The following is a 23,391-nucleotide window of genomic DNA, read 5'->3' as shown; positions in this document are numbered from 1 at the left end:
TGGGCATTGGCTATGTTCTGAGGCTGCAGTTTTCATTCTGAGAACCAACTTTGATTTTTCTGGCTGTGCACATCACCTTTTGTACATCATGTTATCTTTTGTAACTGTTTTTTCTGTTGTATTTTTCTTGCATATCACTACTGCTCACAAGTAGCTTTCTAACAACCTGCTTTCTCCGTTCCTCTCTCCAACTTATTAGAAGCTTTCTTTTTTTTTCATATTCATCCCAGAATACCACTGGGATCAGTGCAGTGTTCTTCTATCCATTAAAAATTCCACTTAGGATTTCTCTATTTATCTTTTTCAGATTTATCAGTTAGCTTTATCCAGCCTTTGTTAGCACTCACAATGTTTTATGCCCTGTAAACTGTAAGAGGCCTGTCTGCAGACAATCTTTTGAATACCCTTCCTTACTCACAGCATAAATCACCTCTTTTAGGCTCTTATTCATGACTGAAGTGCTAAATCAGAATTCCCAGTATTGTTGAATTGTTGGTACATAACATTCACCTTGTCATGTCACAGGCTGTTGTGGCCATGATGCCAGTTAGTGTCAAGAGTTCACTGCTCTCTGAGCAGGTTCTCTTACATATTGCACACAAGGAGTGTTTAATGTTTTAACACCTTTTTTAAAAAAAAAAAAAGTTTTCGGCATTACACTGGGTTTTGGTTTAGCAAAATGTTATATCCATAAAATCACCAGTACTTAGCAGAATATAGTAATTGCAGTCTGCAATTGCATCTCAGTACAAATGTGATTCTGTTTGCTGGTCTGTGTAACATGCTTACCATCACAGCACTGAGTGTCCCTAGTTGCAAAGAAGGAATATGTGAGTTGAAGCTGGTTCAAGCCTGTTGCTCTTCTCAAAGCTGCTCTTATTCACTGTTTGTTTGTGTGCTCTGTTAATGCTGAGATGTATATATACTTCCCCAGTGCTGGTCTGGCTAACTCAGGAAGATGTGTATTTGGACCCTTTTAATAAACTCAAGGATGAAAAGTTATCCCGTCATTTTATTCACTTAACTGTTGTAGCTTATTGATCATCTCAACTGTTACAGTTATTTTCCTAGAGCAAAGACCATACAGGTCCCTGTTAAGTTCAGTTTTCTTATGGTTAGTCACTCCTTATGTTCATCCCTGAGCTTGCATATTGGGTTTGAGTGGCAAGGTTTTGGTAGCAGGGGAGCTACAGGGTCGACTTTTGTGAGAAGCTGCTAGAAGCTTCCCCCATGTCTGACCGCCAGTGCCAGTCCACTTCAAGATGGACCTTTTATGGCCAAGGCTAATCCAACCAGCAATGGTGGTAGTGCCTCTGTGATAACATTTAAGAAGAGGAAAAAGTTGTTCCGCAACAGCAATTGGAGCCAGAAGAGAAGAGTGAGAATACGTGAGAGAAACAACCCTGAAGACACCAAGGTCAGTGAAGAAGGAGGGGGAAGAGGTGCTCCAGGCACTGGAGCAGATATTCCCCTGCAACCCATGAGGAAGGCTGTGGTGAGGCAGTTTGTCACCCTGCAGTCCTTGGGGGTCCATGGTGAAGCAGATGCCCACCTGCAGCACGCTGAAGCAGGTGGATGCCCAGAGGAGTCTGTCACCCCATGGGAAGCCTGCACTGGAATAGGCTTCTATCAGGACCTGTGGCCCCATGGAAACAGAGGACCCTGGGCTGGAGCAGGTTTACAGGCAGGACTTGTGACCCCACTGGGGACCCATGCTGGAGCAGTTCGTGGAAGACTGTCTCCCATAAGACAGACTCACCACTGGGGCAGGGAAGAGTATGAGGAGTCCTTGCCTTGGGAGGAAGGAGCAGCAAAGACAACATGTGATGAACTGACCACAACCCCCATTCCCCATCACCCTGTGTCACTGGAGGGGAGGGGATGGAGCAATTGGGAGTAAAGTTGATGTGAGAAGAAGGAAAGGACAAGGGAAGTTGTTTTTAACATGTGGCTTTATTTTTTTGTTACCCTACTCTGAATTGATCAGTAATAAATTTGTTTTGCCTGTAATGGTAGTTACTGAGTGACCTCTCCCTGTCCTTGTCTTAACCCATAAGCCTTTCACAAACCAGATGAAAAAGGAGAGTGATAGAGTGGCTTTGGTGGGCACCTGGTGTCCAGCCGGGGTCAGCACACCACGGCATTATGAGCATGTAGCCTGTGACTGTCTCTGCAGAGCCTTCTGCCTTTGTAGCAGTTCATTGATCGGTCATAACATGAAGTGTTTGGATTGTTCACACTTTGACATTCAGAAGGAAGACTTTTGTGTAAGGTGGCTTTTTTTGCATTGTATACACACTATTTTTCAATAATTGAAACATCATTTATATTGTAGGTCATGCAGGAGTGTCTGCAAGCATGATGAAGAAAAGAACTTCCCACAAGTAAGTTGTTAATACTTTTACTAAAGTACAGCTCTCAGTAATTGGAAGTACTGTTCTAGAAATATATATGGTTCTACTCACTTTGTTTTTGAAAATCACATGGAATAATATTCAGTCTGTGTACAGATGTAGAGTCAGACTTCTCGTTCTTTCAGAAGGACAGTAAGAAAGAATGTCCTACAAAGTTTTAATTGTTTTGACCATTAATATGAAATTACACTTGAAAGGAATTTTGTAATTCTTTATAGAATTCAGAGAGAAGGAGTTGCAAACCAGAAATTAGGCAAGTATACTGTAGGATCTCTGTTCTCTGTCACAGAGTTCATGTGTTGTCAGCAGGCCAATAAAAACTGCAAAACATGCTTACTGATAACTCAGTCTGGAAGTAGTCATATAAATATCTAATCTTGTATTCACTATAACTGTAATTTTGAAAAGTATTTTTCACATTTCTAAAATAAAGAATGTACTGAAATACTTCTGTAAGGAGACTGCTTGCTATATGTGTGTAGAGGATACCTGCTTATCCTACACATTCATGGCACATATTTTTCCCTCTGCAACATTTTTAAATAGTAGTAGCTGAACATTGGTGAGTACCTGTGTGAAATAGAGGTTATGTTCTGGGTATAATTAGTCTTAGCATCAAACAGCAAGATAGCCTATCCGACTACATCTCTGGTGGGAGAAATCTAAGCTGGGTAAGTGTGAAACTTACTGAAATGTTACAAGTTGTATTTTAAGTGTAAAGTCGTATAGTGGTGCATCAGTTGGAAGTAATTTGTTTGGTAGGTGTATTTACCATGATTAACATAGTTAATGATTGCTAACAGTGTTAACTGTTTCCCAGAGACAACACCTGATGTAAAACTACTCAAACCCCTTCTACCAGGTCATCATTATCCATTCTTGTCTATCTTCGTAGAAGGCAAAGAGAAACATTTATTTGTCTAGAGGCAGGTAGAGTTGGTTAAAACTAAATTTTTCTTGTTCTCTTTCAACCGCTCAGAGAAAGGAGTGTATGATGGGAAGACTATCAGAGGTGGGTTGCCTTTTGTACTTGAGGGTGGCTAGATTTGTCTTTATTGTTGTGTTGATAATACACTTACTTAAATACCTAAATAGGCTGTAAATCTGTTAGCATAAAGGCTTTTATGGGGCATAAAAAGTTTTGATTCTAAGTGACATGGTTTTGAGGCATTTAACTCAAGCATTCAGCTTAGTTTTATGTTAATTTAGCCTAGCTTATTAATTATTTAGTAAAGGCTTTTTTGTACCAAATCAAGATGATTTCTCATGTGATGCTCACTTGTGTGAGAACGGGGCCAAGTAGTAGAGAATTACTCATATTTGTAGTTTACTATAAATGAGTATAATAAGAATGATCACGTAGTAACATATGCTTATATTACTCTGAGCCCTAACAGTAGACCATGAGCATTTAGAGAAAAAGAGGAACAACACTACTTTCACTCAAAGGCCATCAAGGAGATTTTAAACTAGCTTCAGAAGGGTTTGTGGCAGAGGAGGAATCCAAGAGGATGGAACAGGGCATGACTCAGTAATTGAGTGATAGAATGAGCAGCGTGGATAGGTCCTTACTAAATGGTAGTTATCTCTTGAGCCTTTTGGAAATGGTTACTGAGGTTATAGGGCAGTTCTTCCAAGTGCTCTGTCAATGGGTAGTGGGGATCTCTGCCAATACGAAGCTGACCTCACTGGCATCAGATCAGTCAGTAATCTTCCATATCTCATTCTTTCTACCCTTGCTGCGTAAGGAGAGAGTACAATAAATAGTGTAAAACAATCCTTTCTTCATAGGCTCTTCAGATTTCTTGTAGTTGATAATTCAAGGACTTTAAGGTGCAGGTTATATGTGTAATATAACTATATGTGAGCTTAAACATTTTGAAATTCTGATCCCACTTTAAGATAACTTGTAATCTTAGTTCCTGCAGCATCTGAAGATGAAATTCACAACAGAATTATGACTTTTGAAGGGAGTACAGAAAGTACTTTAAAACTTTTGTCTCAACTAACATGCCTCATAGTCTGAATATTGTGAAAAGTAGTTAATAAAAACTCTCTCATCACCATTCTGCTATTAATGACAATCTGCAATAAGTTTTTGGTCCTGCTTTTAATAACTTTTCTGCTTAGCACCGTGAAAGACTTGAAATTGTACTGACCATTGCGGCCGTATTGCATTTATACTATTTTATAGTTTTCCTTCCTGTTTTTTAAGTCTGTCTTCTTTCCACATCTGAGGGGTATGGTTTTCTTTCCTTCTTCTGTTTTTTTCCTTAGTAAAAAAAAAAAAAAAAAAAAAAGCCACCACAAACCCACCCACAACCAAAGCTAAATGGATAACTACTTGATAGGTTATTGCAAATTGCCATTCTTGTTTTTATAAGTACAACATTGAAGTAATGGTTCATTTTTCTGCTACTAGTCCTGTGCAATTGTGCACTACATTGGTTCCCCTGGTAGCAGCTGCCAAATAAAAGTTTGTATGAGGACCATATAAATACAGCTTTAAAATCTGGGAAGACTTTTGTCTGTGTAGTCTTTAGAAAGTTTCTAAAGTAACTGGTTCTGATAATGAAACCTTTTCACATAGCTAGATTTTGCTTTCCAGCTTAGTGTCTTCACGATAAGGAAGAGCATCTGAAACTTTTGGGGATTAAAGGGCCATTTACAACAAAGATGTGTCTGATGCGTCAAGAGCTATTTTCAGGACTTGCTATTTTCTGATTTTCCTGGCTACATGTTTTATATGTCTAGAAAAATTGTTATCCAGTCTTCAAGAGGAAATCTTTGTGGAATTCTAAAGATAGTTCTAATGAAACAGAAGGTAAAAATTGTGTTGGATCTTCTAGCTATAGCATCATAGAAAGTTATGTACATTTGTATTACTTAGTATATCACAGAAATAACACACTGTTGAGGAGAGGTTTAGTTATCTTGCATAGAAGTATATTCATAGCTATTATTTATTGATAGTTAGAAACCTATTCTTGCTTTCTTACCACATGTTCAGATGCAAGAAGTAGTATGTTTTCTCTGGTAATTTACTAGTTTGAAAATCTCTTTCTTACAGCATGAACCACTGCAAATTAGAGTGAATGGCTGTTCAGTAGTACAGCCTTCAAACAAAAAATTGAACTGCAAGTACACCTGGTGGGTACTTGTAATTAAATTTGTAATGCTTTTTGCTCTCTGAGGCATTTTAAAGGTAGTTACCAGTTTGAACTTAGTTATGCAGACTTTTTTCCATCATTTTTAAAAATGAGTGCAAAGCTTTTCACTTAATTGTTCCAGTTTAAACATTGAAGTGAATTATGCTTTATAGGCAGAAAGTGAAAATGACTGTGAGGTTGAACATGAATAATATGATTTTTACCTTTTTCAACAATTAGATGATTAGCAGCATAGGCAAACTGCTTAAAACTGGCATTGTTTTATCTGTTTTAACTTTTTATCTTAGTTGGTTTAATTCTGCTTTAGAATGAAACTATGATTCATTAAAACTAAATAAATTAATTCCATGCAAAACAAACTCATTGAGCTGAGAACCAGATCTCTGACCTCATTTTGTAATAGTAAACTATTACTGAGGCTATTACAATTAAAGTGTACATATATATATATATTTGAGCAAGAATTAGAATTTGAAAATACGTTCTACTTTCTGCATAAAATTAGAACCAGCTTTGTGGGAGAGTGTTTCTTAACTGGAGGAGGTTGGAGTTCCTATTACAATCTGCTTTCTAAGTTAGGAATACCAAGAACACATTTGATCTTGCTGAAAAGCTCAAATGGTAACAAAAGTGAAATCTGACAAAACCTCCAGCTAAGATCTTCATGGTGAATGAAAGTCTGGAGGTGGGACAAGCTGCTGAAGGAATTGTACATCTTGTTTTTAATAGTTGTGATTACGTCCTCAACATTAAGCATTACAGTGTCATGTAGTGAGCGCAGTATTCGGAAAGACTGCTCCCAGGATTTCCATGGTATGATTGTTATTTGCCTTTTTTGGATCATACAGGAACTACTCTGAGAGCATTCATTGTTCCTGGAGACATTTCTCTTTGATCACTGTCTCTTATCTAAAGAAGAGTATTGTTTTCTACAACTGATACTCTCTTCTGGATGTTGTTTTTAAGCATGCTAGTGGTGTGCATCTTTTACTGCCATTTCAGTGAAGCATGCTATAAGTAGTAACCCAAAAATTTATTTCACAACTAGTTGAAATCCATGAGGATTTCAATCAGGCAAACCTCCAAATAATCTTTTTAGGACTAAACATGTACATTGTAACATGCTAAAATAGTCACAATATTAATTTCTTAGCACCAATATATGGCTATAATGTTCCTTAGTTTCTTCCATTTGTATTCAAAATTGTCAATTCACATTTTTAATAACCAGGTAGAACAAAACTTGCATAATGCTTTCAGTGATTTGAAACTATCAAATAGATTACATGACTATTGATCAGAAAAACAACTGTTACTCACCAGAGGGAATTTCCATGCAACTTTCCTGAAAATATAGGAAGGACAAAAAAGTATATTTAATCTATTTTCCATTTATTGATTGTCCATTCCACCTGCAGAGTATCCCTTCTTGCCATTAATATTACATACCATTTTTCTTTCGCTATACTAAAAAGGAATGCCAGAGAAGTGTTTGTTGAAAATGCTTGGAGTCAAAAATACTTGTAAATTGAGAAGGAAGCTAAATTTCCATCAGGTGAAAACACAAGTTAGGGAAAACAAACGCCTTGGAAGAGTTTTAGTCAACCACTGGTAATGTTTCCACTGAGTACTTTCTCCTGGGACAGGGGTTGTGTTTACTGTTCTGCAGAGAGCAACAAGGAAGTAAAGTTATAATACTGCCAGGTAACCTTGTGCTTAGAGACATGATCAGGTGAGTTTTGCTTTTAATACTCAGTGTAGTAAGGGCTAAAATAGTTCTTTTGGCTTAAGCAAACCAGTTTTAGAAACACTTACTTGGAAACCGAACTTATAAAGAACATCAAAAATGTGTCCCTCCTTGTGTGTTTTTCTTTTTTCCAATACAGTGTAATATACTTTAATACCCTAATTTAACTAAGGTGCACTAAGCTATGAAATATATTGCCATCTTAAAGCATACAGCTCTTGTCTGGTGTAGAATTTGGAATATGTATGTACCTGTTTAATATTAATGTTTGTATCCGTGTACAGAAAGCATAGAAACAATGTGGGACCAAGCAAACCTATTTCTCAGCCACGAAGAAATATTGTTGGCTGCAGAATACAGCATGGATGGAAAGAAGGCAGTGGACCTGTAACACAATGGAAGGGCACAGTTCTTGATCAAGTTCCTGTAAACCCCTCTCTCTATCTTATAAAGTATGATGGATTTGACTGTGTGTATGGACTAGAACTGCACAAAGATGAAAGAGTTTCAGCACTTGAAGTTCTTCCAGACAGAGTTGGTAAGTGTTTTGGGTTTTTTTCTCATAAATTCACATACATATAAGCTGACGTACTATTAAATGTTCTCCACTCATCTCTCCAGACTTCCTCTAAGATAACATCTGACCACTTCAATGTTAATAGTCAATTTCACTTTTGTCACACAGCAGGTAATCTAAATGTTCTTAAATTTTCTTGATTCCACAAACATTTGATGATACCAGTTAGTGCAGTTCTGTCTTCTGTCTTTAAACAGTGTGCAGTACATTCTGCAGTTTTTGTTTAGAGTCTTATCCTTAAGAACCATATGTAAAGTGAACTCTGATATTTCTGTTAAAATTTAAACTCTGAGCCATATTGGCTGTGTTGTCTGCTGTTTGTGTCTGACAGTAATAATGTTACATTTTTCCTCATATACTTCCCCTAAAGTACTTTTAATAATGGGGAGAAAAGGCACTTTCTAAGTGAAATAACTTCATGAGTAACAAGGCACTTTTGATTTTCAGAATCAGCCCTGAATTGTTAAACTGCAGTTTTTTTCAAACTTCAGAGTTCAGTATTTACTCAAGTAATTAGTACTTTGGAAACAGAATAAGCTGTGGCTTCTGATTGCAAAGCAATTGGTAACAGTTTCTAGAGTTAGGGGGAACCAAACCCCAGAGTTTCATTAGTAACTACATAGAATTGATCTGTAATTGGCCTCTTGTCCTTTTCTCCCCTGCCTGCCTCTCCCCATTCAGTTTCTACTTAGAATAGAGTCTTCACTGCTGTGGCCTCAATGGATCTCCCTTTACCTTGCATTATGACTAATCATAGGCAGTACAATGATGTATTGTTATTTTAACAACACTCTGAAGTTCTGCAGTTCTTCAGTATTAAACTCTCTGGAATGGACAGTGTTTTGTATATTAACTGACTAACTTCCAATCATTTGTTTATGAGTAAGGGTAAAGATTATTTTTCACAAAGATATGTATCTGCTTTTGAATGAATTCATGAAATGCTGTCATTTCAGCTTCATCTCGAATTAGTGATGCCCACCTGGCAGACACAATGATTGGAAAAGCTGTGGAACATATGTTTGAAACAGAGGATGGCTCAAAAGATGAATGGAGGGGCATGGTTTTGGCTCGAGCTCCTATTATGAACACATGGTTTTATATTACCTATGAGAAAGATCCCGTCTTGTACATGTACCAACTCTTAGATGATTATAAAGAAGGTGACCTTCGCATTATGCCTGATTCAAGTAAGGCCAGTTACTGTTTTCTTTTGGAAAGTGGTAGCTTTATTATTTATTATTATTAATGTTTGACTGTGTTTTATTTATGGACCGGAGAGTTGACAAAGATCATGTTTGTTACTCCCTTTAATCTTACTTTTTTTAACTATTATAACTAGCAAAGGTGGTTATAGCACAACAAAGAGCATCTGTGTTAACTGCTGAGATATTTTATCAGCAGTCACGTATGCAGGGAAAGCATTTTCCATAATCCTAATTCTGCTGAAAATATGTACATACTACTGTGGAAGAGCGTATTGGATTTCTTAATGGAAACACAAACAAGAAGTTTTCCACTGTTGTTTTTTTTTTTTCTTATAGAAGTATCACATCTCATTGAGATGGCTCTTTATTTGTGTTTCTGAATCAGTTGTGGGAGTAATATTTATGGACCAACTAATATACTCAGTTTAATTTCATTGGGATAGGTGTCTTTAGTGTGAAAAACTTTTGAGTAACTTCTTGGCAGAAAGATACTAATCTTCTGAAAATTCATTTTCACAATAACTAGCAAGAAAAGTATTTCAGCAGGCTAGGAGGGATATTTTTTCTCTCACTTCTTGAAGTGAAAGTCATCAGGACTTTCATATTAGTTCAAGTGATTTGGATAGCCAGTACAAAACAAGAGGGGGGAAAAAAGCTTGTGAAGTACTTTGGTTTTATTTCTCCCATGTACCTAAAACACACTTGTCTGAAAGAGGCAATCTGGGATTTAAAGAAAATTAATAATTGGATAACTGTAGTGGTTGGCTACATAGTGCTTTACATGAGTTATAATTAATTTGTTGAGTTTGAGACTGTCTTCCTTCAGATCTAGTACTGATAACAGTCTGATGGCTAAATAAACATGTAACACTTATTTGCATAAAGTCTGTAGTAGCCATCTGTGTTTAAATATTTTTTCTCCCACTCCCAACAAAAAAGCAACGTGTCTGCTGCATGTAAAGAGTGAGCCACAAATATTAATCGAAAAAAGTGACCTTCCTCTTCCTATAGAAATAAAGCAAGCTCTTTCAAATTTGGACCTTCAGATAATTTGTTCTTTGTCTTAACTGTTAAAAGGAACTTGGAATGTATTGTAAGTCTGCTTTGCTTTCTTCAACCTTCAGGCATGGGGGTAGGGAAAGACCTTATGCTTTCTTTCCATTTAGGAACTAATTTGATTTTAGTGCACTTTTCCCTCTGTGCTCACCACAAGACAATTGACTGCTTACCTGTTCCCAAAACATTTCTTAGTATTTGCTAATGTGTCTGATTCTGAATGCTTTCCAGTTCTTTTGAATTATGTCCTTAAGTCGGTGATTGGATGTTAAGAGTTATACTTTTCAAATCAGATTTTAAAATACCTGAAGTATGTCTGTAAATCTGGGAGAACTAAAATTTTTAGGGAACTCGCTGTTCTCAAAGGCAGGCTTTGCATATGCGAGGAGGCCAAAATCTGGATAATTTCTTTTAAGCTTTTTTTGGTCAGGGGAAAATGTATTTCTGGACCTGATACTAAAACTTTGTCAACACTTAGTAATTCCTTCCAAATGTAAATGTAAGAGTTTAACTTGCAACTTTGCCAAGGAAGACTCATCACATAAAACTGATATTAAGAGGTTAATAACTATGTATGACAGTGTGTTTATAGAGGAACTGAAACAAAAACTGAAAGAGAAATTTCCTAAATTTGTGGAAGAATCCTAAGTACAAGCCAATCTATTTATTCCCTGCTGGGGTTTTTTTGATTGTTTGGGAATTCTTTTACAACTCAGAACTGAAAAGAAAATTAATGAAATCTGTAAGGGATTCTTAATGCAAACTTGGAACAAAGACATTAATTAAAAGCTTAGGATTTCCAGAATAAAAGACACATCAGGTGTGATCATTAAAAAAGTTCCTCACTGGAATACAAAACACAAGTTTATCTAAACTAGTCCAAAAAAAAGACAAGCTGAGAAAGTATCATTAGCTTCTCATTTTGCAGTACAGTGCTTTTTAACTTTAATCATATTTTTTCTGTGATTGGCTTATAACCAACCCCTTGGCAGCTGCCATGTTACAAATCACAACTTTTTGTATCCAAAGTTAGCATAGGCATGATCTAAAATGTATTTCTTGCTAGGTATTGTTAGACAGGATAATAATATGGTTAGCCTTTACCAACAGCATTATTCCAATGTGGAGTCAAAAGCCCCTTTTAATAAGGACTTTACATTTACCAACAGTTCAGAAGAGATGTTTTTGTTGCAGTGGCATGCATGCACTGAAACTTTGAATAATGTGTGTAGAGAGTTTCGTTTGGCTGCCTGTCTGCTAAGGACACCCAGTGCCTTTTTCTGCTGGTGGCTTAAATTTAGTTATCCATAGACATTTTCTGTAACTTATGCATAAACCTTCATGTCAAAAGATTTACTTCTCTTACAAATCAAAGTGCTATTTTCATCATAATAAAACTGAAAGACAGTATTACTTGAAAATTTTTCTCAGTTGTACTTTCTAGAAGCATGGCAATCATTAGGTGCTTGTCTGAACAAAACTAACTTTCTACGTACTCTGTATTTAAAACTTCTGATTGTTTCATATGAGTTTTAAACAAAGACTCTGCAGTTGTCTTCCATATTGGAAAAATTCCATTAATGTCTACTGAAATACACTTGTGTTACAGATGATTCACCTCCTGCAGAACGGGAACCTGGTGAAGTTGTGGACAGCCTGGTAGGCAAACAGGTGGAATATGCCAAAGAAGATGGCTCAAAAAGGACTGGCATGGTCATTCATCAAGTTGAAGCCAAACCATCTGTCTATTTCATCAAGTTTGATGATGATTTCCATATTTATGTCTACGATTTGGTGAAGACATCCTAGACGTCATCATGAACTTTTGCCAAATTTGTGGAACTATTAAATGTAAAATTTGTAGACACAAAGACTTGACTGCTTTCCAGTTTAATGAAAGCTTAAATGTCCCTGCGAACCCACAATCTCTGCCAGCAAAACTGTTTTGTTCTGAATAATACAAACAAACATGACATATTTTGTGTAAGAGAACTCCTTTTCTTGAAGGAAGTCAATATATTTGGGCAGGAGGGAGTTAAAAGCAAAGAACAGCTGCAAATTCAAGCTGTGTGAAGTTGATCTAGTATTGTAATCATTAATCTAAATTTTTTCATAGATTTTAACTTTTTCTTCAACCTTGCACTCACTTGTTCAACTGCCACATGCAAGTGTAGTTTGATATTTTGATATGCCTTCTTTTGTAACATTAAATTTAATTTCTTGGCTACTGGCAGTCCTTGTTTTCAGGGTTGGGACAGAGGTGACTTTTCTGAAAGGTTTGAACAGTTTGTGCAGCATTGAGGAGTGCCTAACCCAAGTAACACCAACCTACTGTGTTTCTACACTTTATTTCAAATTTAGCTTTTTAAGAACTTGCAGAATGTGGAAATACTTGTGCATTTTTGCTAGTCACAGGGCAGTAGGATATCAAGTGTTTGACTTATGCACCTTTCAGTGAAAAGGCTTTAAACTATACAAATATATTTAAACTGTATAGCCAGTTAATTAGAAAATGCAGGTTAATGGCCCATATTTACAAGTTGTAGGAACCAGTAAAATACATGCAACAAGGCTGCCTTCAATCCTAAATGTTGTAATTCTTTCTTTGTTATACACAGTTCTCAGCAAAACCCAAGTGCTTGGTGCTACAACTTTAACAGTATATATGCTATTTCAGAAGATTTTAGACTACGCATTGGCAATCGGTAGTCTCTCATTTAATATCAAAACATAGCAACCTGAATGTGTGTGGACTTAGAAGCCTAACAGTAGTTAATATTTTACATGGTAAACACAATCTCATGGCAGAGGGGGGTGGGGGGGGGTGTTCTTTTACACTGAATACTTACTTTAGAAAAGGAAAAGAGTTTGTTGCCTTCTGCTCAGTCTGTTGCATTCCTTTGTTTGGTTTGTTTTGTCTTTAATCATTTTGGTTCAAGAAGGCATTTTCCCAATTTATATTTTTCTGGCTTTTCCACATAAGGAGTGTCCGGACAAATCTACAGCTTAAACCTGTTGTTGCCTTTTGTGATGTACATTGTACTTGCTTTGAGGTATGCTGTTAACATGAATTTCATTCTATGAACACTAGAGTTCTGCATGCCAGTGATGTACTATCTAATGGAAGCCCTAGGCAGTCTCAGTGGTTCAGTCATCTGCATTACATTGTGGATGTAAATAGCAGCCCACAACAGCAAAATCACAGTTTTAACCTTGCAGAATAGTTGTAAATGAAAACTAGGGGTTTTTAAGTGTGGAAGCTTTTAAAAGTATCAGAATTGCAACAACAATCAGCACAGCAACAAAATTGTCATGTTACACTAAAGCAGAGCTCTGCAAGTTTCAAAGAACTGTTTCATATAAATACAGTATGTGAAGAGAGTCAACACTGTTGATGGAAGGGACAAATACTCTGATATCAAACTGTATGCTATTAGTGGAAGGATGCAGGAGAGGTGCTGTTAATCAGAGATCAGAGGTCCGGATTGACCTCTATTGTGGGTATTCTTGATATTGAAGACTCAGTGGTTTAAGCCCCTTTCTGTCCATTTTTTTGCCTGATTTCATATTTTAGCCTTAAGGCTTGTGCCTCATGCTGTTGAATGGTAATAAATACTCTCCATATAAATATGATACCTTAATTCTTTGTCCATTGCTACTATATTGCATTATGTCCAGTATTTCATCATGGGCAACCAAAGGCAGGCTATTGTCTTTCAGTGAATAGCTTCTCAATGCAGTCCTTAAGCACTAAGTACCTGAGTCGTAAATGTTCCTTGTGTTTTGAACAAAGTGAGCAGATTTGCAACACAGTGTTTTCATCCTGCAGATCTGTTATGTGTTTTCTATTGACTCTTAAGAGTCCTGCATGTAAATCTCAAAGCTTGAGCCTGGCTCCATGAGCCCAAGTTGATATTTGTGGCACAAGAATGAGTGAGTGTATTGATTATACACAAGATACATGAATAATCTAGTACACTGAACTTTGGGCTATATATGTGAGGAATACAAGGTTTGTTTTGAAATATCTGAGGTTTAGGTCTACTGGAACATTTTTAGCATTAGGCTTGTATTTGTGGGTTTTCTGCAAGCCTCTTGAATACACCACGTATTCTGCCAATTAGAATATAATCTATAAACTGTAAATTTCATGGTTGTTTTTAGATGTCCCCGTTGTCTGTTGTGTGGGTATTTCTTTTCATCTTTTTTCCTTTTTTTTTTTTTTTTTTTTTTTTTTTTTTTTTTTTTTTTTTTTTTTTTTTGATAGCTTAAACCACCTTTTTGAGGCTTGAGACTAATTCCACTCCCTGCCCATCTGCTTTGGGCTTTGTTTTAGGCTCATGTTTCAGATCTGCATGCAGTGCTTGCGTTACCCTGGTAACTAAATGTTGGTTCCTTGTTCTAGGGGTTCAACATTACTTTCCAAAATCACATAGAACTTGTGATGGCACAAGCCATGGATCTTTGTATAAAAGTTATTTGCCTTTCACATTTACCTGCTCTAGTATTGTTGTATATTGTGTGTGTGCGTGTGTGACGTCAGGCTGCCATGTAAAACTTTTTAAAATTAAAAAAAAAAAACAAACCTTAAATGCAGACCATCCTTTTTTGCATGCTTAGAAGGTTAGAACATTCAATGTAACAAACTAAAGTTGCATGTTAAAATGTTTAGGTTTTTGTTTCGTTCTGTTTTTATTTTGTGTTCAGTTTTTTGTGAATTTGCTTATTGTGCTGTTTTAATGGTTGTTAGTAGGATTAAATGCACCGGTGAGACAAGCATAGTGCCAACAGAAGGTAATTTTCCAGTTGTATGTGTCATACAGCATTTGAAGGGACCATGTATTCTGTTAAAGAAAAAATAAAACTGCAGTTATTAGCAAAACACTACATTTTTCTTCTTTCTTTCAAGTGCCAAACCCTAACTATGTTGGACTAGATTATCAGGAAAACCTTTTTTATCGCAACAGGTAGCAGCCTTCTTTAAATTAATTAATTAAAAATGGAGCTTTATCTTCAGATAGAATTGACTGGTTGCTTCAGGGAGAAGAATTACAGTAAAAACAGTTTCTGGTTCCTTGAAAATGCTGTGCTTTTTGTATTTTACATCATTAGTGCAATTTGGATGGTTCTTGGTATGTGTATAGTTCAAAGGTCTTCGTGTTCACATTTTAAAATTAGGTAATGACTTCATCTTTAGAGCTTGGTTTCATTATTTTTATTTTATTTTGAACAATGTAGACAGTTCCCTGTTCTCTGCATTTAGAAGTATAAACACTTTAAATCTGTTACTTAATTCTGTAAGTAATTTTTATAACTATGATGTAACTCTATCCTTAAAACATTTAAAATAAACCCTTTATGTGCAACTTATGACTGCAAATTTTGTCCTCATGAGCAAAATGTAGTGATGTGATTTCAGATGGTGAAGCAGCAGTTTTTTCAGTTTTCTAATTAAAAAGGATTTATTATTTTAATGCTGATCAATATATGCTGGTATAATACTTGCCCTATGAAATAAGTATGCTTGCAAGGCCAAATAGTTGTGGGTTTTTTTCCAAGTAAGTATAAATGCTGATATGATGAAACTTGGCTAAGATAAAGCATACTGCTTAAATTGTATTTTACCAGAGGGAAAAACTCCACTCCAGGGGTTAATATGAGTCTGTGAAGGAGTCTCTGTTACCAGAGCACACAAAATATTTCAGCAGTGGGGAACAGTAGAAGCATTTGGCAGTGTTTAGGTGATGCATTTGTCTGCTTTGAATTAATAAAATTCAAAATTCAATTAAGCACATTTTACTGATAATAAAAAAGCGAAGTTGATGCAAATTAGTGATGAGCAGAGAAGATAACACCACCATGATGCAGATTTTTTTAAGTCTTGTACATTGTTATGGCTAATGCATGGACTTGCGTTGTTGAATTACTAAGGCAGACCTCCAATATTGAATAGATTTTCTTTATTCATACCTCTTTTCTGACAGTAAAAGGGTAAGTTACAGGGATACACCAAAATGGATTTTTTAGCACCAAGCTCATTAGATGTATACTTAAGATCTTGGAGCATGCCAGCATGCAGTTGGGTTGAATACCCAAGCCTCTTTTGTTCCCTTAGTTCAGTGTCCTGTTTGCTATATCCTCTTGCCTGAGAGACTGGTCCCAGAGAAGATTTATATAGTGTACATCTGCTGATGAGGGAAAGTCTAAGGCTTTGCCTTTGCAAGAGTATCCCATACAAAAAGCAGATGTTAATCCATGTGAGCTGGCTACATTAAATTATAGTTAAAAATAGATACACCAACATTTTATGACTAATGCCTGAACCTGTTCTGTATTACAGCTGATAAACCAGCCTCAGTTTTGTAGCATCAATTCGTTGAGGAAGGGGCCTTATAAACTAAGATATTTTTGTTCTCTATTACCGCAGTAATGGAACTGTCCCTGAAAGCTGGTTACTTAGGAGCTCGTTTACAAGCAGCTCAAATGTCAGTGCTTTGAAGGCAGTAATGCCTCACAGATTTAGGAGGGCAGGTTTAGGATTCCTACCCAGAGCTACAGCTTTAATACTACTGTACTCTTTTCACATCTGTCAGGTTCCTCCTTGGGCCTATGAAGAGAAAAAAAAAAAAAAAAAAAGCTTCTCCCTGCTCGGTGAGTTACTTATTTTGAAATTAATAATTTTTTTAATATTCATACTGTAAGCAGTTAAGCCACCGATGGTTTCAGTGGGCTCCGTTGGTTTTCCAAACAGGTAAGCTTTAGTAAGGATATTTTTGAGGACGTCGGGCTGCTGCAATTTAAGATTAAGGTCTAGAAGGAGAAGTAAGAATAGGTCAAGGAAACAAAAGGTATCTTCATCCTCAAGCACAATACAAAAAGATTGTCACTTTTTTTTTTTTATGCTTAGAAGAATTTTTTTCAATCTAACTAGTGTCTTTTTCAGTAAGTTCCTGCCTTGACATGTTTACATCACTTAGTTGTTTTCCCTGACGATATCAATACCTTACCATTTTAATTCATTTCAGTACTGGCAGCCTGGAAAAGTTACCAGTCTATTACACAGTTTTTTCAGGCTCTGCTCTTCCTATTGTAATATTTTACTGCTCTGTGAATTCCTTGATTTGTCTTCCAAATTGAGAGTTCGGAGCTGCATACACACAACATACAGCTGTGTATGCACAACAGAAAGCAGCTGGGGTCTCAGCAGTGTACGTAAGGTGGTGTCTACTTAACACTTCCCTGTGCTACTTAGATGTTAATACAGATTTCTGCATGTTATTTTTCTGAAATCAGTTATGATTTGTGTAACTTCTACACTTTGTGTAAATAGTTTTGCACTGAGTTAACCCATATACTTTCACACTGGTTCCACTCACCCCACCTTCATGCAATTAATCCTTAAACTTACTTGCATACAGTACAATCTGACTTTTACAAGTCCTTTTTTAAACATTTTGATGCACTTAAGTCCCATGTTGTTCCTCAGGTCTCTGCACTAGACTGATCTGTTCAAAGTTGACTTTGATAATGGACATCTGTGCATTTACTTTGATCTGAGCCAAAGTTACTACTATTTAAGAATGACATGACATGACGTGAGAGGCATATTTTTGTTAATAAAATAATCAACACAACTTTAAAAGCACAGTCATGATAAAGTGATTTCATATATAAACAGCCACTTTTTTGGGGAGAGGACTGTTTGGTGGGGGTTTTTTTCTTAGGTTTGTATGAAAGGTTGCTCAGTGACAGGGCAGCTAGCTTTAAGTATGAGAAAGGGAAATTAAGATCTGTACACATTTCACTCAACTGGATTTTGGTCTGATGATTTTAAGTCCTGCTGCACTAACTATCTACACATGGTATTATATTCACCTTTGAACTGGACTGGGGGATGACTTCTTAAATTATCTTCACAAAAACTTTTACCACTGGAGTCTTGCACTGGGAACACTGTGCTTTCCTCAAAAGGTCTAATTAATTTGATTTTACAACACTGTTTACTAATTCCTAACCATTTTTAACTTAGAGAAGCAGATGTCTAACTTGAACTCTCATGAATTTAATTAATTAAAAACCTAGCCTTTTGATCTTGTAAGAACAAAACACAGCAGAAGCATTAGAGAAGGAATCTAATGATTCAAACGTCTGTCCTCTGAAATGTGAAAAGGATAACAACAGCAAGTTTTACAACTGACTTTTTGCTACGTTACCACACATTTCATTATGGAAGGTTGAAACTGTGTCTTGCTGGGAATCCTCATTAATCTTTGGTTTTGTTCACTCATTCTGTTTCTGCCTTAAAAGGATATTCCTTCTGCCTGATACACAACTCTACTATTGTTAGTGAGGTTCAGTGTGTCGTGTACTTAGAAGCTGGCAGATAGAATAAAATTTCAAACCAGAGTTACGGTCCAGTTTTCTGAAAAAGTGAGGTAGAAAAGCGAAGTACTCGGATTCAAAATTTCTGATGGTAGAGATAAAAAAAATGGACCCAGTATCTACTACTTAGGAGAATAAAAGTTTATTCCAAAAGAGTGAAAGTAAGACTAACCAAAAGGATGCTCATAATATATCATAAATTCTATGAGGTTTTAATGAGGAGAAAAGAAAATTGAGGTTAATTTTTGCATAGGATAGGCAATACTTTCTAATGCTGTAAATCTGAACGTTATTATCCTGGTCTTTAACGTGACATTACAAGGCTAGCAGTGTACATGGGAGAATTGATTCCTAGCATTTTGGCTTTCACCGAATTAGTTTAGCGCATAGAAATTCTCATATTTAAAACATAATCAAATTGTGCAGGCCAATAGCCCAAATTATTATTATATGTGTAAGTAACACTTGCAGATTACAAATTACAACTACCAAAAATTACTACTAATTGCTACTAACGAATCCTACTCTTACAGATAATCTGAAAGTATGAAAAGAGAGATCTGAATTCCTTGAGACTTCTGTAGAATACAGTTGTGTGTGAAAGGAAGAAAATGCTTGGAGAGTGCTAAAATTCTCACTGCAGAAAACCTGTGATGCATTTTTTTTTGCACTCAACAATAGGTTCTAGATTGCAAAAATAAGTGATGATGAGGACTTTATCGAGTCAATAAACAGCAAAGGAAAGTATGCACTGTGCTGCTGAAGACAGAAATTTGAATTCTGTATATATCTGCGTTTCCGTAAACTGTCCGGTTATATCATTGGCAAGCATCTTAGAAATAACTAAAGCAATTTCAAGGTTTGTTTTGGTTTGTGTTGGTTTGTTTTTCTTACTGGTATTAGTCATTAGTCTTGAATGGTTACTTGGCAGGGTAAATGTGCAGAATAACCTCCAGAGAAAATGGTGTAGGGGAGTGAAGAAATCACCTAGACAACTGACTGAAATCCTGAACTGCCCTTTGGGATGACAGTGAGACAGTAGGCAACGTACAGCAGCAACTGAACTTGCTTTTTACTAGGCTCTCTGCCATAGCTGTAAGGATATAAATAGTTCTGAAGCAATAATCCATTAATCACTGAGCCAGATTAAGGTTGGTCCTGTCACACACTGCAGTGTTCTCTTTGCAAGGTGACTAACAACATATAAGGAAGACTCTGTCTTGATGCTCTGGTACTGAGGGATCTAAGTCTGTTACTTGTTTTCAGGATCCAAGGCCATCTCAACAGGAAGAATTTGTGACAATCAGAGATGCAGAATGCAATGTGGTTTCACTGTGAACGTGGAAGACTTATGCTTTGAGGCTTCTTTAAAATTTAACTACCTATCTGTGCAGACAACAGATTTGCTGAGAGCTCGGTAGAGCTTCCAGGCCCTTGAATCCTGGGCCTGACTTTGTGCCTCTTCACCATGTCCCATTTGCAGTGGCTTAGCCCCAGAACCATCCCTGGATCAGAGTTTTTAGTTAGCCTTCCAATTTCTTGAATAAGAAGAAGACAGACGAGTTCAAATAATTCCTCCCCTGAATTGTTTCAGCCATAGAACAAGGTTTGGGATGAAGCTATTCTTGAGATGCAAGAATTTAAAATAGCTGTATTGGATTTACATGGCAAGGTGTTGGCAGCAGGGAGGCTGTAGGGGTCACCTCTGTGAGAAGAGGCCAGTACCTGCCCCTCTGTTGGACACAGCCAGCCCCAACAGACCCACTGCAGCACATGGCTGATGGGCTCAGCCAAGCTGGTGGTGCCTCTGGGAAGCATATTAAAGAAAAGATATGAAATGCTGCACAGCAGCTGTGAGAGAGCGAGGAGTGAAAATATGGGAGGAACAGTCCTGTAGACACCAAGGTCTGTGAAGGAGGGGGAGGAGGTACTCCAAGCACCAGAGGAGATTGCAGCCTGTGGAGAAGACCATGGTGGAGCAGGTTGTTCCCCTGCAAGGATCATGGTGGAGCAGTTATCTACCCTGCAGCCTCCAGAGAACCTCACACCAGAACAGGTGGACATCCCCTGAGGGAGGCCGTGACCCCATGGAGAGCCCATGCTGGAGCAGCTCCTGGCAGGACCTGTGGCCCTGTGAAGAGCCCATACTGGAGCAGGTTTTCTGGCAGGAACTGTGGTCCATGGTGGACCCACACTAGGGCAGTCTGTTCTTAAAGGATTTCAGCCCATGGAAAGGATCCATGCTGGAGCAGTTTCTGAAGAAATGTATCCCATATGAAAGGCCCCATCCATGCTGGAGCAGAAGAAAAGTGTGAGGAGGAAGGAGCAGCAGAGGTGGACCACCCCTGCATTCCACAGCTGACTGTATCGCTTGGCATGGGGGGAGGAGAATCAGGAGTAAAGTTGAGCCTGGGAAGAGGAGGGAGGCGGGAGGTAGGTACTTTTGGTTTTGTCTTTGTCACCATCCTACTTTATTTTTAACTGGCAATAACTTAATTTTCCTTGGGACCAGTCTGTTTCACCCGTGACAAGCATTGGTAAGCAACCTCCCTGTTTGTATCTCAGCTGATGAACTTTCTCTTCATATTTTCTCCCCCTGTTCTGTTGAGGAAGGGGAATGAGAGTGTGGCTGGGTGGGCATCTGGCAGCAAGGCAGTGTTAACCTGTCACAATAGTATAAGGATTTACCCTACTCCATAACCTTGTATACAATTTTATTTTTTCCTTTGGCTAGCATAATTTTGTATGTAGTTGAAAATTATGTGATTATACAGAAATCAAAGTTTATAAGGCAGGTGACACCTGAGTCTTTGACATCTTTCTTCCAAGTTAAATGTCACTTCAGAGCTCTAAAATACTGTTTTCCTAACCCATGTTCAATCAAAGGAACAGGTTTTCTTTTCCTAGGCTTTTTCTTTTTGCAGTGGAGCTTTTGTTACATGTTAACTGATAAAACAACCAAAGGAGGGTTGTGAAAGAATGCCAGGAATTGGTAAATGAACTACTAAAGCTGACAGAGTGACCCTGCAGAAGCAACACTGTGATTGAAAGCCTGAGGTAAGTGTGAGAGATGACACCATAAGAATATCAATCAGGGAAATACCAAGATAAACTCACAGGAACAAAAGCTACTGACAAAACCAAGGAGGGAATTACTTGAAATACGAGTGAGCTTTTCTCATTAACATAGTAAAAACCCACACTTGAGTAGGAGAAAGCCCCCTACCAAGAAACGCCCCTTCCTCACTGAACATGCAGTTAAAAAAGAGGATCCTGTGACTTTAAATGGAGACGAGGCATATCAAGGACCAACCAGCAGGAGGGTGGCCAAATTTACCAGTTAAAAGTACTGATAACTGTCACTCGGAACTTTTAAATGTTTACCATATGTTAACCAAGGTGTGCTAGCTTTAGCTTTGTGGGATTACTACATAGCAGCTATCTCTGCACAGATATGAATCAAACAACTATCTTGACTATGTGTTTTTCAGTTCATTGTATTATACACCAGCTAAAAGAACCCAGATTTTATGACAACATTTTCAACCTATGCCAATTTTCTGGTGAAATTTCTTTCTCTGTGCAAAACACACACCATGTTTTAATTGTCTTAGCTTCTAATTATTTCTCTGTTTCTAATGGTTTTAAAATTAAGGAGCATGAGACTAAAAGCTAGGGGATGTTGTGTATTCTGGGTATGTCTGTGCAAGGGGAAGGTCTTTGGGATTTATAGTGGTGAGATAAAGCATGTACAATATAAATTACAGTGAATCCCAGCCTCAAAACAAACCAAACATTTCCTTTATGCAAACAACAAAACCAGAGATTTCTTATGAAAATGAGCATGCTAGACAGAAAGTTCTCCCTGGAGACTATCTGCAAACACCCAAGACAAGTGACTGCAGTGGTGTCAATGTGCTCTGCCAAAACTTCTATTAAGAGTTCCTACTAGCTGCTGCGACATAAACTGCATTGGCAGCTTGTTTATTTGCAGAAAAGTATTCTGGCTTTTAACCCTGTAACATGTCAACTTGGTGCTTTTTTTTTTTTTTTTTTTTTTTTTTTTTTTAACTCCAGGACCTGTTGCATTATTTGCTAATGAGGAAAGGTATACCGTGGGAAAACGGGAATGGAGGCAATACAAAACAAGGCTGAATATTCAAAGCATACTCTGTGTTGATCTTACACATTAAGAATCTCTAATGAACATAATCTAATAAAACAATAGGTCATTTCAAGTATCTCTTTTAAAGATGAAGTGGAAAAGAATGTTACTAGGCTGAAATGATGCCAAGACAAGCTTTTTAGTAGTGTCATCTCCCCTTCTATAAATAAGAATATAATCCTTTTATTCTTTGAAATAGAATTCTTTCATAACTAATACTGTGAATGAAGGACCTGAAGTCCTTGGATTAATTAAATTGTTCAAAGTTAGTCTAGCCAGAACAGAGCCTGCTTACAAGGTTGGCAGCAGTAGATGCAGGCTGTCTTCTCCATGACCAAAGCCTCTTATTTGAGTTTTGCTAGGAGAGTATGTGTTTATATAGCCGGAGGCCATTTACTTTTGTATGTGCCTAACACATTATTTTAACAAAGTAACTGAAACTACCACCAAAACTCTAGAGTCCCTCCTTGTGACAATCAGGTAGAGGACTAAACTGGATTCTGCAGGAAGTCTCACACAGCATTTCATAAGGCACAGAAATGCAAGATATTCTGTTGGATGATTCTGACCCTGGAAAGGATGAACCTAGTCAGAGGTCTCATCACAAAAAAATGTCTACTTATTTACACAAAATTGTGAAAACTCTAAAGAGTGTAGAGGAAAGAGTGTTTG

At 37.2% G+C, this 23,391-nt stretch overlaps 1 protein-coding gene across 1 annotated transcript in view; it reads left to right on the top strand.

The window, feature by feature from the left end:
• Positions 1 to 15,542, top strand: part of SPIN1 (spindlin 1) — a 64,622-nt gene extending 49,080 nt beyond the window's left edge. The window contains exons 3-6 of the mRNA XM_026866249.1: positions 2,336 to 2,384; positions 7,616 to 7,869; positions 8,865 to 9,098; positions 11,782 to 15,542. Coding sequence (XP_026722050.1) covers positions 2,336 to 2,384; positions 7,616 to 7,869; positions 8,865 to 9,098; positions 11,782 to 11,981 — 737 coding nt within the window. The 3' untranslated portion in view covers positions 11,982 to 15,542. The remainder of the gene's footprint in view (positions 1 to 2,335; positions 2,385 to 7,615; positions 7,870 to 8,864; positions 9,099 to 11,781) is intronic.
• The last annotated feature ends 7,849 nt before the right edge of the window (positions 15,543 to 23,391 follow it).

Source organism: Athene cunicularia (genome assembly GCF_003259725.1).
Source record: "Athene cunicularia isolate RWA chromosome Z unlocalized genomic scaffold, athCun1 chrZ_part2, whole genome shotgun sequence".
Taxonomy (NCBI): domain Eukaryota; kingdom Metazoa; phylum Chordata; class Aves; order Strigiformes; family Strigidae; genus Athene; species Athene cunicularia.
This window is presented reverse-complemented; position numbering and strand designations above follow the sequence as displayed.